Consider the following 15086-nt stretch of genomic DNA (forward strand, 5'->3'; position numbering starts at 1 on the left):
AATTTTATCATTTTCTTCACACAACTAGAGCTTTCTTTTGGTGGTATTTAATCACACGCTGGGGTTTTTATTTTTTGCTAAAGTAACAAAAAAAGACCAAAGATTTTGAAAGAAAAACACATTTTTCTTTGTTTCTGTTATAAAAGTTTGCAAATAAATAATTGTTCTTCATAAATTTAGACCAAAATGTATTCTACTGCATGTCTTTGGTGAAAATAACCCAAATTAGGATGTATTATTTAGTCTATAGGAAAGTTATAGAGCTCACAAGCTATGGGATATATCTGAACATTGATCAATCCTGAAGTACTGACAGCCAATCTAATTTCTTGAGGTCCAAGAATGTCAGAACAGTACAGATATCCCCCAAATGTCAGAACAGTACAGATATCCCCCAAATGACACCTTTTTGCAAAGTAGACAGTCCGACGTATTTCATAACAGGCATGGTGAGTTTTTTTAAGTTGTAATTTTTTTGTCATTTTTTTGTCAATTGATTTTCACTATATTTTTTTTTTCACACTGTCACCAGTGCAGTACAGCGTCATCATTTAACTGTCATGGCGGTGATCAGAGACACTGACTGGTGACCGTACGAAAAAAAAAAAGATAATTTTTTAAAACTTTTTTATTATTATTTATTACATTTTTTTCTCTTTTTTTTAAGATTTTGTTTTCATATTTCACTATGACCAAAGTAGTATAAAGTTACCATAGTAACATTGTACTACTTTGGGGAAGTGATCAGTATTTTTTTTGTTTTGTGTTTTTTTACACAATTTGCTTATAGCAAAGAATTACTTTGCTATAAGCCAGCATTTACCTGAATGAAATCGATTCATTCAGGATTTTTTCTTAACTGTGATTTGGCCACAGCTAATCACATGACACAGCTGGGCTGTGATTGGCCCAACCTGTGCATGTGATCGCTGTGACCATTCACAGCTAGCCACATTTGTATACAAAGGATGGCATGATAGGAAGCCATTCATTGTATACAACTGTCATGTGACCTTCTGTGATTGGTCACATGGTACTGGCAACGGGGCCGGTACACAGATCTGTCATCGGCCTTGTCCAAGGTACACGGCCGGTGACAGATCGCGCCGCTGTGCAGCTCTGCGGGCACGCAAACTGCGCATGCCTGAAAGGATGCCATAGGGCGTCCACCCGGAGGGACGAGGTGTTTTGCCGGCCGCCATCTGGCTATAGGCCGGGCGGCAAGTGGTTAAAAAAAATAACCTTCAGTGGGAAGCGGGTCTTTTCATAAACCTTTAATTTGTTTTGGAATGTTCCAAACTGCAGTGCCAAGCTCCCTATGCCTCATTTACCACAACCGTGCATACCAGCTTTGATAAGGCCATAAAAAAAACAAAACTTTGCTCCTATGGTCCTCAATGAGGTTTGGTACTTTGTTCAGGATTGCAGATTTCAGGCTGGTTTCTTAGAGCCAGTTTGTGTATCTACAGTATATTTCTGAGGGAGATTTAGGAAGGTTCACAGGACAGAAGGTTCAGAAGACTCATGAGGGTCATCTACTGTAGGTGTGGAAGCTCTATGAGCAAGTGGCTACAATTATTTTATACTTCCTGGCATGCTGAGTGATGCTGTACATTCATTGTGCTATGGTGATTGACCACAAGAATCCTGAATTATAATTGTTACTCTGCATCCCTGTTTTCCTGTTACTTTGTTCCAGAATATCGTAACCTTTTTCTCAGTCCACAAGATTGTTATTCAAATTTATTATATTCTGCAAACTACCTCAAGATTGCTTCATCCAGTTAGAAGTGCCTAGGCAGAGATGGGTTAAGGCAGAATGGGACCCTAAACAAGGAAGCAGCTTTGGTCCTTGTCATCCCTTCAGCTGTCATTAAAAAGGATTGAAATGGGCACAAAGAATTTGCCCCATTTGTGCTGCCTATACTGTCCTGGCTTCATCGGACAGCAAATGGCTACATACCGTACAGTCTGAAAATTTCTCTAGCACCATGGTTTACTGTCGGAGAATGAAGGATGTAACTAGACTTCTCACTTTCCTAGGTTACCATGTGGATGATGCAACTCTGCTCAAATAGCACTGGCTTTCCCTGTATAACATCGCTAGTTCTTCTTCACACAGGTATTTATCAGGAATTGTAAGTAAATGGTCATTAAAGATGGGAACTTACCATGTTGTGCTGTCCTCTCCTGAAGGTTACTTGCAGGCCCTATAAGACTGATCAGTGTAAATACTTTACTCGTGACATCCAAAGCTCCTTCTTCTCCATATGTGTCTATCAGGATGTCCTTGGTGGTGATCCAGTCTGCATTTTCTAATTTTCCTCTGGGAATGGGAGGTCTATCTCCATAGGAGAAATCAGACAATTTATTCTTAAATTTCTTGAAGTCATTTCCGATTAGATTCTCCAGAGAATATTGGATAAGATCCCCAGAGGTTTGTGGAATAGTTCCCAGAATACCAGAAGGAAACCCTGCAGATCAATCAGTAATTATAAACATTATTCTTGATTGGACAATTTCTGACACAAGACAGAAGATAAGTCTGTACTGACAGCTGGTGGTGATATGAAAAGCATATGAAAGGGAAAGGTAAATTTCCCTCAACATGTTTACAGATACATTATCTTAGGGACTCCAACCTCTCCTTGGGCAATCTCACACGACTATTTCTATGATGGTAACGTACCTGTCTGATGAGCAAATATTAGGTGCACACACTTAGGCAGGCTATACATGATTCATTTTCTTTCAGAGGGTTTAAAGAAAGAAAATGACTTGATATGTATGGGGGAATTCCTCCCACTGAGCTATTGTATTGTGAAAGCCCTCGGAATAGACTGATCAGTGCTGCTGGCTCCATCTGACAGCACTGAGTGAGCAAACATTTTCCAACGGGCTGGCTGTACAGAAGTTGATCAAAAGATCTACTTCTGTGCAACCAGCCTGCCCATAGATGTTTTGAAAGTCGGCGGGTCCCTGCTAAATCAGTCAAATTTCGATCCATCTATGCTTTAGACTATATATAGGGATGACAGTTTTCACACATCATGTTTAGTACTTGTTTCCTACTAAAGGTAAATAAACTTTGAATCGTTTAAAGAACTACCCCCTGAATAACAATGTGTCTGATCACCGTAGATCAACAACTACAGATACATCCAAATTTCCCAGCAGTATGTGACATATAACATGACTGTTTTCTCCTTAGGATAATAGATGAAGGTTTACCTCAACCACTACACAAATAACCATAAAATGTGGTAGTCATCCAGCCACTATACACTACAGAAGATCATATTTGTCCATGATAAATAAAACACAAAGACACAATGAGGGAAATTTACTAAAATTGAAAGAATCTGAAGGAGCTGTATATGGCAACCAATCAGCTACTTTATTTAAAGTGGTTCTAAAGCCTTGGTGTTTTTTAACTTAATGCATTCTCTGCATTAAGGTTGAAAAAACCCCACTCTAACTATTACGAAATACAGCAATCCAGTGTTGTCCTGGCTTCAGGTTTTCTCTCCCCTCTCTTCCTCTTCTCACAGTAACTCAGTCTACAGGGTGAGCCATTTGTTCATACTGCTGTCAGTCAAATCCTGTGGGCTGAAAGTGGGACAGTAGAGCAAGAGGCTTACTATGATGGCACACAGAGGAGGAACTTGGAATGCCACTCTGTTCAAAACCATCACACAGTGCAGGTAAGTATGATGTTTAAAGTGATTGTAAACTCAAATGTTTTTTTATTAAAATATAAACTTTCAAAATCAAACATAGATGCTAATCGATTGCTATGCTGTGCTGCGTCTGATATATATACAGTATACTGTGAATATATATATATATAGTTATGTTCAAAATAATAGCAGTCAGACATCACTAACCTGATCAATCACTGTTTTTGGTAGAAATTATATTTCTACATGGCAAATAATTTACTAGCAGGTGTAGTAGAGTAATAGAAATCCAACAGACCCAACAGTCATGACATGCATGCTGCTGATTCTGTGTAATTGAATCACTAATTGAAAGGGGCATGTTCAAAATAATAGCAGTGCGGAGTTCTATTAGTGAGGTCATTCATTCTTTCAAAAACAGGTGGCAATTACTGCCCTTATTTAAGGAAGGAAGGCAGAAAATGTTGTACATGCTGGTTACAGTGCATTTCTCTCTGAAATTCTTAGGAAAATGGGTCGTTCCAGACATTGTTCAGAAGAACAGCGTACCTTGATTAAAAAGTTGGTTGGAGAGGGGAAAACATATAAAGAAGAAAATGATAGGCTGCTCAGCTAAAATGATTGCAAATGCTTTAAAATGGCAACCAAAACCTGAAAGACGTGGAAGAAAGCAAAAAACTACCATTCGAATGGATAGAAGAATAGCCAGAGTGTTTACTGTGAATTTTTTTACTGTTTGCCCGCATGAGAGATGTGATAGTCCAAGTGTTTGCTAATTCTAGGGACCATGAGATGGGTTGCATAACTAAGATCTCAGAATCGATGTGTTTATTATTATTATTATTATTATAATACAGTATTTATAACGCGCCAATAGTTCGCTCAGCGCTGTACATTACAAAGGGGGACAGAACATGTGACAGAACAATACCAATACAATGTGATACACGAGGGGTTCGAGGGCCCTGCTCTTTCGAGCTTACAATCTAGGAGGGAGGGGATGGTGGCACAGGAGGAGATAGCTGTGGGGGATGGAGTGGTAGGAAGAGTGGAGGAGGTCGGCAAGTTAGCAGGGGGTGGGGTAGGCTTCCCTGAAGAGATGGGTTTTCAGGGTGCGCCTAAAGGAGAGGAGAGTAGGTGATAATCTGATGGGTTGGGGCAGGGAGTTCCAGAGGATGGGTGACACCCTGGAGAAGTCCTGGAGGCGGGCATGGGAGGAGGAGACCAGGGAACTAGAGAGAAGGAGGTCTTGTGAGGAGCGGAGTGTGCGTGTTGGGCGGTACTTGGATATTAGGTCAGTGATGTAGTTCGGGGCAGTATGGTGGACAGCTTTGTACGTCAGCGTTAGGATTTTGAATTTGATCCGTTGCGCAATCGGAAGCCAGTGGAGGGATTGGCAGAGGGGGGTGGCGGAGACAGAGCGGTTGGAAAGGTGAATGAGTCTGGCAGCCGTATTCAGGATCGACTGAAGCGGGGATAGCCAGCGGCGAGGCAGGCCAGTGAGGAGGGAGTTGCAGTAGTCGAGTCGTGATATGATGAGAGAGTGGATGAGCTGTTTAGTGGTTTCTGGGGTTAGGAACGTGCGGATTTTGGCGATGTTGCGGAGGTGGAGTCTGCACGAGTTTGTTAAAGATTGGACTTGGGGCTGGAAGGATAGGTTGGAGTCCAGAATGACACCCAGTACTCTGGCCTGCAGGGCGGGTTTGATGGTAGCGTTGTTGGATGTGACGGAGAAATCAATGGGGGGTGGTGTCCGGGCTGGGGGGAAGACAAGAAACTCGGTTTTGGAGAGGTTCAATTTAAGGAAGTGGAGCGACATCCAGTCTGATATGTCGCTCAGTAGGTGTGTGATTCGGGCTGAGACCAAGGGGGTGAGGTGGGGGGTTGAGAGATAGATTTGTGTGTCGTCGGCATAGAGGTGGTAGTTGAAGCCGTGAGAGTGTATGAGTTGGCCAAGGGAGGAGGTATAGATGGAGAAGAGAAGGGGCCCGAGGACAGAGCCTTGAGGGACCCCAACAGAGAGGGGGAGTGAGGGGGAGGTGGTAGCATTATAGGTAACGCTGAAGGAGCGTTGTGACAGGTAGGATGAGAGCCAGGAGAGAGCAGAATCTCTGAGGCCGAGGGAGTGTAGTTTTTTGAGGAGGAGGGGGTGGTCGACTGTGTCGAAGGCCGCAGAGAGGTCAAGGAGTAGGAGCACTGAATAGTGGCCATTAGCTTTGGCGGTTAGCAGGTCGTTGGAGAGTTTGAGTAAGGCAGTTTCGGTGGAGTGTAGGGGACGGAAGCCGGACTGTAGGGGACTGTTTAGATATGGAACCTTTTGCTCTAAGCTAATGAAGTCTGTGCCACTTAATTTCAGGAGGCCTTTATTGTCCTAGCTGAGGCCTGGTATTAAACCACAAGATTCATGAATCTACTACCCTTTTAAACCAGTTGAGAAGCTAGAGGAGACTAAAACAAAATTGCCAGGGCACTAGATAAGGTTAAGGCCAGAACGAAAGAAAATATGCAGAAGAGAAGGTAGAGAAAAGACTGGAGGTTCATAGAAAACCAAGCTAGTTATCTATAAGAAACAAAAATGGGTGGACTGATTAAAGTGGTAGTAAAATCTTGAAGAAAGAAAATAATATTCTCCCTGATAAGCAATGTCATAATGTTCTAGTGCACATTTCATACTAGCACATGAAAAACATACCTAAATATGAAGCCCTCCAGCAGTGTGCTGTCACTACTGACAGGGCTTCCATCTTCACCTGGTCTTCCTTCTGGGTTTGCGGGCTTCGGCTGTTTTAATGGCTGAGCCACGATGACATCACTCCTTTGTATATACACCGGAGTCACAACCACAGCACAGAGCTTTGAAGGGATGGCATGCTTGTACCTTCAGGGAACATGCTCTAGTTACGTCACCGGCTGCACAGTGAATATCTCCTAGACAGTGCATGTTTAGGAGATATTTCTTGTACCTACAGGCAAGGTTTATTATAAGCTTACCCATAGGTACAAGTGAACAAGCAGTATTTACTACTGCTTTAAAGGTAGGAGTACCTAAAAATGAGATAGATGGGATTTCTACTGCAGAATTGCTGAAGAGGTGGAAAGAGTTAGTGGGGGAAACTGTCAGGGTTAGAAACACTGTTCCTAGTGAATATAATATCAGTATAGATTTGAAGGAAACAGAATAGACCCATCCTGTTAGCCCCAAACTAATCCCCGAAACTACTGATAAACCCAAACCCAAATCTTTTTATCCAGGAAATGAGTTAGTCTCCTGCTATCACTGGAGACCCACCTTCCTTTCTCTGAGACTGACGCCCATATGCACTTGTCACTGTATGGTGGAGGAAGTCATCCTCTTTTACACATGTGATGGCTGTATTTGATACTGGAGCTTAATTTACACTTTCTTTGTTGGGGTGAAGTGTTTTCTAGAAAAAATTATTCATGTAGAACAGGGGTAGGCAACCTTAAAGAGGTGGAGATCTTTAAGCTCATTTAAATCTCAAATTGCCATACTACCATGTCACAATCACGTGCATTGTACGACAATCATGGGTTTAAATCAGGTGGTGAGGAGGCAACACATCACCTCCTCACCACCTGTCAAACACACTTGGATCAGTTTGCAGAGAAGCAGCAGGGCCTACTGCACCTTTGAATGAGCCCTTAGTTGCATTCATCATTGACACTCTTAGAGTTCATTCACATGTAAAGTTAGGGGGGTAAAACTCTGTGGTTGAGTTATGGTTTTCATGCCCCCCCAATCTCTACCCCCTTTACCCTTTGGGTGCTACTGCCTGACAGCCGAGACCGATTCACGTAAATGTGGCCCCTTGAGTTACTCGATATAGTAGGTCCCTTTCCACAAGGAAGTACAGATAAGCACAAGTCTTATCTGGATTCACTAGTTCTCCATCTATTTTTACCACATTTTCCCATGCTTTTATCAGTGTGGGATCTTTTAACTGTTCGGTGGCAAAATTTTCCCTATGAACCTCTAAGTCAGAAAGCTCAACAGCTGGCATGTTTTCATCTGAATAGGTAGGTTCTCTCAGGGCTCCAGGTATGACCAGAGATGTGTGGACTGACACAGGGAAACAGCAGGCTTCAGAAATGATTAAATAATAATATTTATTATGAGCTGCACAAAATAAACAAACACAGTGCAAAACAAAACTATCCTTAAACTAATAGGTACAGGTGCAGTCAGGGCTGGAGAGGTGGAGTGGTCAGGCAGGCCGGGTCAGGAACAATCAGGCAGAAAGGTACAATGGGAGCAGGCAGAAGAATCAGGAATAGCCGGGGTCAGTGCAGGCGGAGTTCTATCAGAGTCAGAGTCAAGCAGGAGAGTCGAGCAGGCAGGAGACAGGATACAGGAAACAGGGAACATGGGAAACAAACACCAAGGCACTGACTGCAGGTCTGGCCATTCCTTAAATACACCTCCTGCAATCAGCCTCAGGTGATGGCTGATTGCAGGAGTGAGCTTCTGGTTGCGGAGAGCACCCGCTGGCCAGTCCTGGTACTGCAGCCCACAAGGCAGGTAAGTCCCACCACCATTGGCGAGTCCATTCCTGACAGGTTCCTCCCTAGTTCCTTGAGTCTCCCCTGCTAATTCCGACAAGGGGATCTCGGGAGAGTCCTCACCACACTCAGAGGATTTCTGGGATTCACCTTCCTGGTCTGAAGGGGAGACAGTCAGGACAAATCCAGAGTTCCCAGAATTTTGGAAAATCCCTCTCCAAAATGGCATCATGTGGTAAGTGAGGCACCAACCCTACCTGATGAGACAGGTTACCTTTGGGGGTCCCTAAAGACACGGTTGCCACTGGATACTCTCTGGTGTCCCCATGCATAAAATTAACAGCCACCTTTTTATGCCCAGAGACCTCTGTAGTGACTAATTCCCCTTTTATCAATGTTACAAGGCTACCTGAATCCAGCAACACAACAACATTACTTCCATTAATAGACATTTTACATAAATGTTTTTCAGTTCCCCAGATGGCAGTGCATGCGACTGTCGCAAACAGTGACTGACGTCTGTCCCTTAGAAAGTCACATTGCATTGGCTCATTCACAACTGGGCAATTGTCTGCAATATGTCCATCTTGCCTACAGTGGTAGCAAATAACCTTTTTCGCCGCCTCTTGTGGCCTTGACCTTCCCGGCCGCTCTTGCCAGACATTGGGTAGGATTCCCAACCTCTCACTCTCTCCACCCTCACCCCTTGGAATCATCTTACCCACCACTGGGGATGGTCTGGTCTTAGGGTGGAAAGTTAGTGAGTCTCTGGAAGAGGAGGTCAGGTTCTCTGTAGCCAAGTACCTCTTAACTAGATCCACAAGCTTGTCCGCTGTCTCTGGGTCTCTATGGCTGACCCACTTTTCTCAGGAACCGATCCATCACCACACGTTCCACAATTTTTGGTATGGTCAAACTCTCTGGCTGCAGTCAATTCTTGCTCAGGTGAATGAGATCATACATCTGCGACCTGGGAGGTTTCCCAAGCCGATAAGTCCAATTATGCACACGCTGAGCCCAGACAGCGAGAGTAACATCCAATTGTGCCAATATTTCTGCTTTCAGCACATCATAGTCTTTTGCTTGGTCAGGCTCCAAGTCATGATAAGCTTTCTGTGACTCACCAGCTAATAACAAGGCCATCAGTCCAGCCCACTGCTCCTTAGGCCACTTTTCCCTTTCAGCAGTCCGTTCAAATGTGGTTAAAAACACCTCAGGATCATCCTCTCCAGTCATTTTTGGCAATAAACGGCCCACACAAATTATGGTGTACTACCGGAATCACTCCCAGCCTCAGTCTGCTGCCTCTGCTGTAGCTGCTTCATGACGGCCTCAATTTGTTGCTGGTGTCTCTGGTCCTGCTGCACCAGCAATTCCCTATGGCTGGCCTCCGCTTGTTCCAGGGCTTGCTGGGGGGGTTGCAATGCTCTGTGGGAGACTTGCATTAGTCTGTTGTTGATTGGCATTCGCCAGAGCCAACTGTCTTATCTCCTCCATGCTGGCCTTTATTTACCACAAACTGCCCGCATCCTCCACCATGTGTAATGGGATTTGCTTGGCAGCACAACACAAAACAGGCACAGCAAAACAGTAGTATAGGTTAAAAACAAAAGGTGCGGTTTATTTACACTATTTACAAGCGCAAAACATCAAAACAAAAAGAAACATGAAAATAAATCCTTGCCAACTTGGTCACTTACTATACAAAAAGCTTCCCTTGCTATCAACTAGGTGCAGCCTTGTGCTACACCCAGTCCCTATCTCCCTGTTAATTTGAGGCTAACCACACAGGCGTTTGTCTCACCGCACAGACAGGTATGATGCTCCCCAGTCTACTCAGGCACAGAACTAGTTCCAGGATGGGCTTATCACCTCACTGCTGAAGGCTCAGCACCTCCCCCTAGTGGAACAAATCCAACATAGAGCCTAAATCTCGGACAAATGTATCTGCCATCCTGGACGCAACCAGGTGATTTTACCTGCCTACTGTCACTAACTATATATATATAATTTTTTTTTTTATTATTATTATTATTAGTATAATTTTTTTTCGGGGGGGGCAGACTTTGTTGTTTTAGTAGTAAACATTAGGTTTCTTTGACTAGACAATTGTTAAACAAAGGCCACTGAAAATGTTTCACATGCTGTCCTCCAATGCAATGGGAATTGGATACTGCAATTTTGCTCTCCATCTGATCCGAGACATTCGATAAATAGCAGCTAGACTCAAAATCAGTTTACTGCAGCAGATCAGGCAGCAATTGTGATTGGTTGCTAGAGTTTACAGCACATTGCTTGATGGGGGTGGGGGGGTAGAGTGTGATCAGTGGCAATGGTTGTGGTGTAAATGGGATGAGTGGCAGTGCTGGGGGGGATGGGATGAGTGGCAGTGCTGGGGGGGGAAATCAGTGACAGTGCTGGGTGGGTGGGGGGGGGGGGTTGATGGAATAAGTGACAGTGCTGGGTGGGGGGGGGGGTTGATGGAATCAGTGGCAGTGCAGGGGGAATGGCATCGGTGGCAGTGCTGGTTGGGGAATGGGATGAGTGATAGTGCTGGTTGGGGGATGGGATGAGTGGAAGTGCTTGGGGGAGATGGGATGAGTGGAAGTGCTTGGGGGAGATGGGATCAGCGACACTCACTTGCTGTTATGTGCCAGTTAGTGTCCACTCAGTTCCCCCTGCCTTAATTGGGGGGGAGGGATAAGAGAGAGGAGAATGAGAAAGAGAGGGTGAGGGAAAGAGAGAGGGGTGAGAAAGGGGGTGGGGGGGGTAAGGGACAGAAGGGGGTGAGAGATACAGAAGGGTGAGAGAAAGGGGTGGGGATGAGAGAGAGGTGAGAGGTTAGGAGCGAGAGAGAGAGAGAAGGGGGTGAGAGAGAGGGAGGGAGAAATGGGTGTGACAGAGAGAGGGGGAGGATGAGAGAGAGAGGTGAGAGAGAGGGGAGGAGGTGAGAGAGAGAGGGAGGGAGAGTGAGAGGTTAGGAGTGAGAGAGAGAGAGGGGGGTGAGAGAGTGGGGGAGAGGATGAGAGAGAGAGGGAGGGAGAATGAGAGGTTAGGAGTGAGAGAGAGAGAAGGGGGTGAGAGAGAGATGGGGTGAGGGGGGGGAGAGATGGGTGTGAGAAAGAGATGGGGAGGATGAGAGAGAGACCCCTAGCCCTGTCTGCAGTTCCTCCTGTGCCTGCCTGTCTCATTCCCCTTCTGCGGATAGGTGTATGTAATGCCTGGTACCTGGCATGATAGCAACAGGCAGAGTCCGTTCTCTCATTCTGGAGCAAAGGGGCAATCTGCTCCTTACTCTGATCTGCAGTCCCTAGCTGTCTGCGCTCCCGCCTGTCCTTGTCCTCCGGGCCACTGGTCAGCCTGTCCTCTAGGTGGCCGTTACTGTTGTTGTTGGAGCTGCAATCTGGGAGGTTTTTTTTGATTGAAAAGATACTTTTATTACAGAAGTATAAAAAACAACATGATACTTGTAATCGGGGTACATCTCACCCTGTACTGCGACGCAGCGCACCACATTGCAATACAGTTCCAAGCATACGATAAATACATTCAAACAATAAATAAGTACGTTCATTCAGCGGTATGATGCCTGACGTGATGTGCGTGGAGGACGAAACCCCAGACCAACACGTCATGCATAACGCCGCTTACCCCGAAGCCATAGCATCCTAATACACAGTACATGTCCTAATATCACGAAGTCATGCAAAAACGAAAACCGAATGTTACACTATACAATAAGCATCGGGTGTGTGGGGGGGAGGGGAAAAAGGAGGGGACACAGGCCCGAAGCTTTATTGAAGGGACAAAGACACGCAAGGGGGAGTAGGGGGAAGATGAGATCTTCAGACATCCTCTTCCTCCTTAAAGTCCATCAAGGTATAGTCTCTGAGCAGACTGAGGATCAGTCTGCGGCAGTCCTCAATGGACATCCTCTCCCGCTGGTGGATGAGGCGCTTCCTGGCGCACCATAAAGCGTCCTTAAAACAACACAGCACCCGCCAGGCACCGTCAATGTCCTCCAGAGAAAAAGTTCCACAGAATAGTCCATTCAACACCCCAAAGTGAGTGATGGCTGTCTGTGGTACAAAGTCCTTCAGTTCAGGTTCCAGGGCCCCCAACAGGGCCTGAGCAAAAGAGCACTCCCAGAAAACGTGGTGAGACGTTTCCTCATGGATGATGCAGAAGGGGCAGTGTCTGTATCTGCTCAGGTTCCTGGCATGCATAAATGCATGCAATCTGGGAGGTTGGAGGAGTCAATGCTCTGGGAGGCATCGTTGCCGGGAATGTTGTGCCTGCTGCTGCTCGCCTCTCTGGGTGTCAATAGAGGTCTTCTCGCTCATGGGCTCTTAATCCTAGCGACCCTCGATGCTTGCCTTCCCCCTGTTCCCGCCACCACCAGGACACTCCAAGACAAAGGGCAGCTGCTTTGGGCCCCACAACAATGATTCGGCCCGGGGCAGCTTCCCCGCATTAAAGACAGCCCTGATTGTTGTGCGTTGAGCCAATGTAAATGAGTCGGTTAGCATGTATACAGTTTTAGCTGTTTGAATTGTTTTAGGGGAGTTCATGTCAAAGAAAGCTTTGTGAATAAGGGTCAACAATAGCCTGACCTTTTGATATATTTGACCTATATGGCATGGTATAACAGTGCCATCTAGAGTTTGAGTTGTGGAACATTTTCTCTCATAAAAACTATGGTAGAGGAAGTAATTAGAAGGGCCACACCAATTTGGGAGTGGTTAAACGTTCTAAATAAAAGGCCAGTAGCATAAGCTGAAAGGAGCGCTCAACAACAATAAAGGAAGGTCTGTGCCAGAAGGGCTCCATAACTGCAAAATTACCAAGGAAGGAAATTCATAGAAGGATGATACTAAAGCTACCCAACGAGAGAGACCAATATCTGCGATTGCTCAAAAAGCCAGGGGCCCTGGTTGCCTACAGTGACCATGAAGCCACTTTAACCTAAGCTAAGTGACTTTTAGTGTATTCCTATTGTACATAGACCATTGTTCATGCTCATTCATTAGGAAAGGTATGTAGAGTGTGCATGGGTTGTATGTATATCTGTAATACTTTGTAAGTCTTGTATTGTTTTCCTACAATTGTAAGTAGTTTGTATGTACAGCATTATCATTTATTAAAAGCAAATTAATGCTCTACAGATTTTTATGCTTCCTTTCATTTACTGCAAAGTGACCTTAAAAGATACAAATCAAAACACATGCATATCTGCTCCAGATTCTTTCTTCTTGAGTGTTTGTAAATTTCCATCAATACAATTATGGAATTTATGAAAGCTGCCGAACTCTTCGAATGAGTGGACTGACAAGATGTCTACAGGAAATATACAGAAGACATCCCATGTCTCCATTTCGCATTTCCAGAGTTTGGAAATGGATTAAACACTGGAACGGATTGTGAGTATTAGCAGTCATACCTTGTGAGGAGGAAATGGTTGCCATGATATAAGTTGACCAGAGATGACATCACCTGAAAGGAGAACAGATAATAAAACCATTTTTAGTTTGATAAATGGAATCAATATGGACTTTTTTTTTTAAACTTAGAATATGGAGGATTTGTTTCCCTTATGTGGATAACAATTGGCTTCCTGGTTGTATAATCAAAGAAGATCAGAACTGGACGGACGTCTGTCAATTACAATCCATAACTATGAGGATAAATCAGTACCTTCATCCCAGCATCCTACTATTGGTATATTGAGGTCAAACAGGATTTTTACCGTGTTTAGGGCCACAATTTATACAGACAAACGTGCCAGTGATAGCCAAGAAGTATACTGATCAGCACCAAAGTATCAGCCCAGTTAAATGTCTACCAGATAGATAATGTGATACTTCAGGTTTGGGGGTTATCTAAGGGAAGGGTAGTTAAGAGTTTAGGAGCAGTTAGGGGGCTAAATGTGTTATTAAAGAGTACAAATGAAGGTTGGGGGATGGACAAGATGAAAGCCAGGGTGACAATAGAAGCCCATTGATGATAAAACACTCAGAGATGTGTGTGAGAAATATTGTACTGTGATTTATTAGGGTTTCTCTCTTCTTCTGGATCTACTGAAATATTTGGATGTGTAAGGATATTTTAAGTGTATTTCCTTTCTACTTACTCATTTTCCCTTTTACTCAGACTAAACAGATTAATATGGACATACAGTATATCCCTTCTAATCTTTACCATGTCCCAGCAGCAATCATATTACAGAGGAAGATTGCTGACTGTATTGGCACGATAAATAAAATAATGAGCGCCAAAAGGATTTGTTCATTTATTACAGGTACTTATACAGCGCTAGCAGTTTACGCAGCACATTACATATACAGTATCTCCCAGAAGTGAGCACAGCCCTCACATTGTTGTATGTATTTTATTCTATCTTTTCATGTGACAACACTGAAGAAATGACACTTTGCTACAATGTAAAGTAGTGAGTGTACAGCTTATATAACAGAGTAAATTTGCTGTCCCATCAAAATAACTCAACACACAGCTGTGACAATTGTGAGCAATAGAGACATGGACCCTGTACACGACAGCCATCTTGTTAAGGTCTCAGCCATTTTGTTTCTGATGAGCGATCACCTTCTCCCCTTCTCTCTCCTCTTGGAATGGAATTTGAGGCTATAAGTTATCTTAAATAAAACACAAATAGATGAAGCTCCAGGCTGTAAACCACTAATTAGGCTTGGCAGGATGTCTACATTGCAAAGACACTTTCCTCTGCCCTATCATAAAACAATAACTCAGTCTTCCGTAATAACATAACTTCCGTTACACAGAAGAGGTTGTGTCCTCAAAACGCGTTAGCCAGTTGGTCATCCAGGGTTCCATCTTATGGACTCAGATGTTGCTTGGATCATACAT

The 15086-nt window shown here is 44.2% G+C and overlaps 1 protein-coding gene across 2 annotated transcripts in view; it reads right to left on the bottom strand.

Moving 5' to 3' along the window:
• Positions 1-15086, bottom strand: part of LOC149440225 (NACHT, LRR and PYD domains-containing protein 3-like) — a 141104-nt gene that overhangs the window by 103367 nt on the left and 22651 nt on the right. For both annotated transcript variants that reach the window (XM_089658889.1, XM_089658888.1), the window contains exons 2-3: positions 13642-13694; positions 2172-2474 (exon numbers count right to left, since the gene is read on the bottom strand). In XM_089658889.1, coding sequence (XP_089515015.1) covers positions 2172-2474; positions 13642-13666 — 328 coding nt within the window. In that variant the 5' untranslated portion in view covers positions 13667-13694. The remainder of the gene's footprint in view (positions 1-2171; positions 2475-13641; positions 13695-15086) is intronic.

The sequence above is a fragment of the Staurois parvus genome, unplaced genomic scaffold, assembly GCF_062004578.1.
Source record: "Staurois parvus isolate SC_StPar_1 unplaced genomic scaffold, SC_StPar_1.0 ptg001110l, whole genome shotgun sequence".
Classification (NCBI taxonomy): Eukaryota; Metazoa; Chordata; class Amphibia; order Anura; family Ranidae; genus Staurois; species Staurois parvus.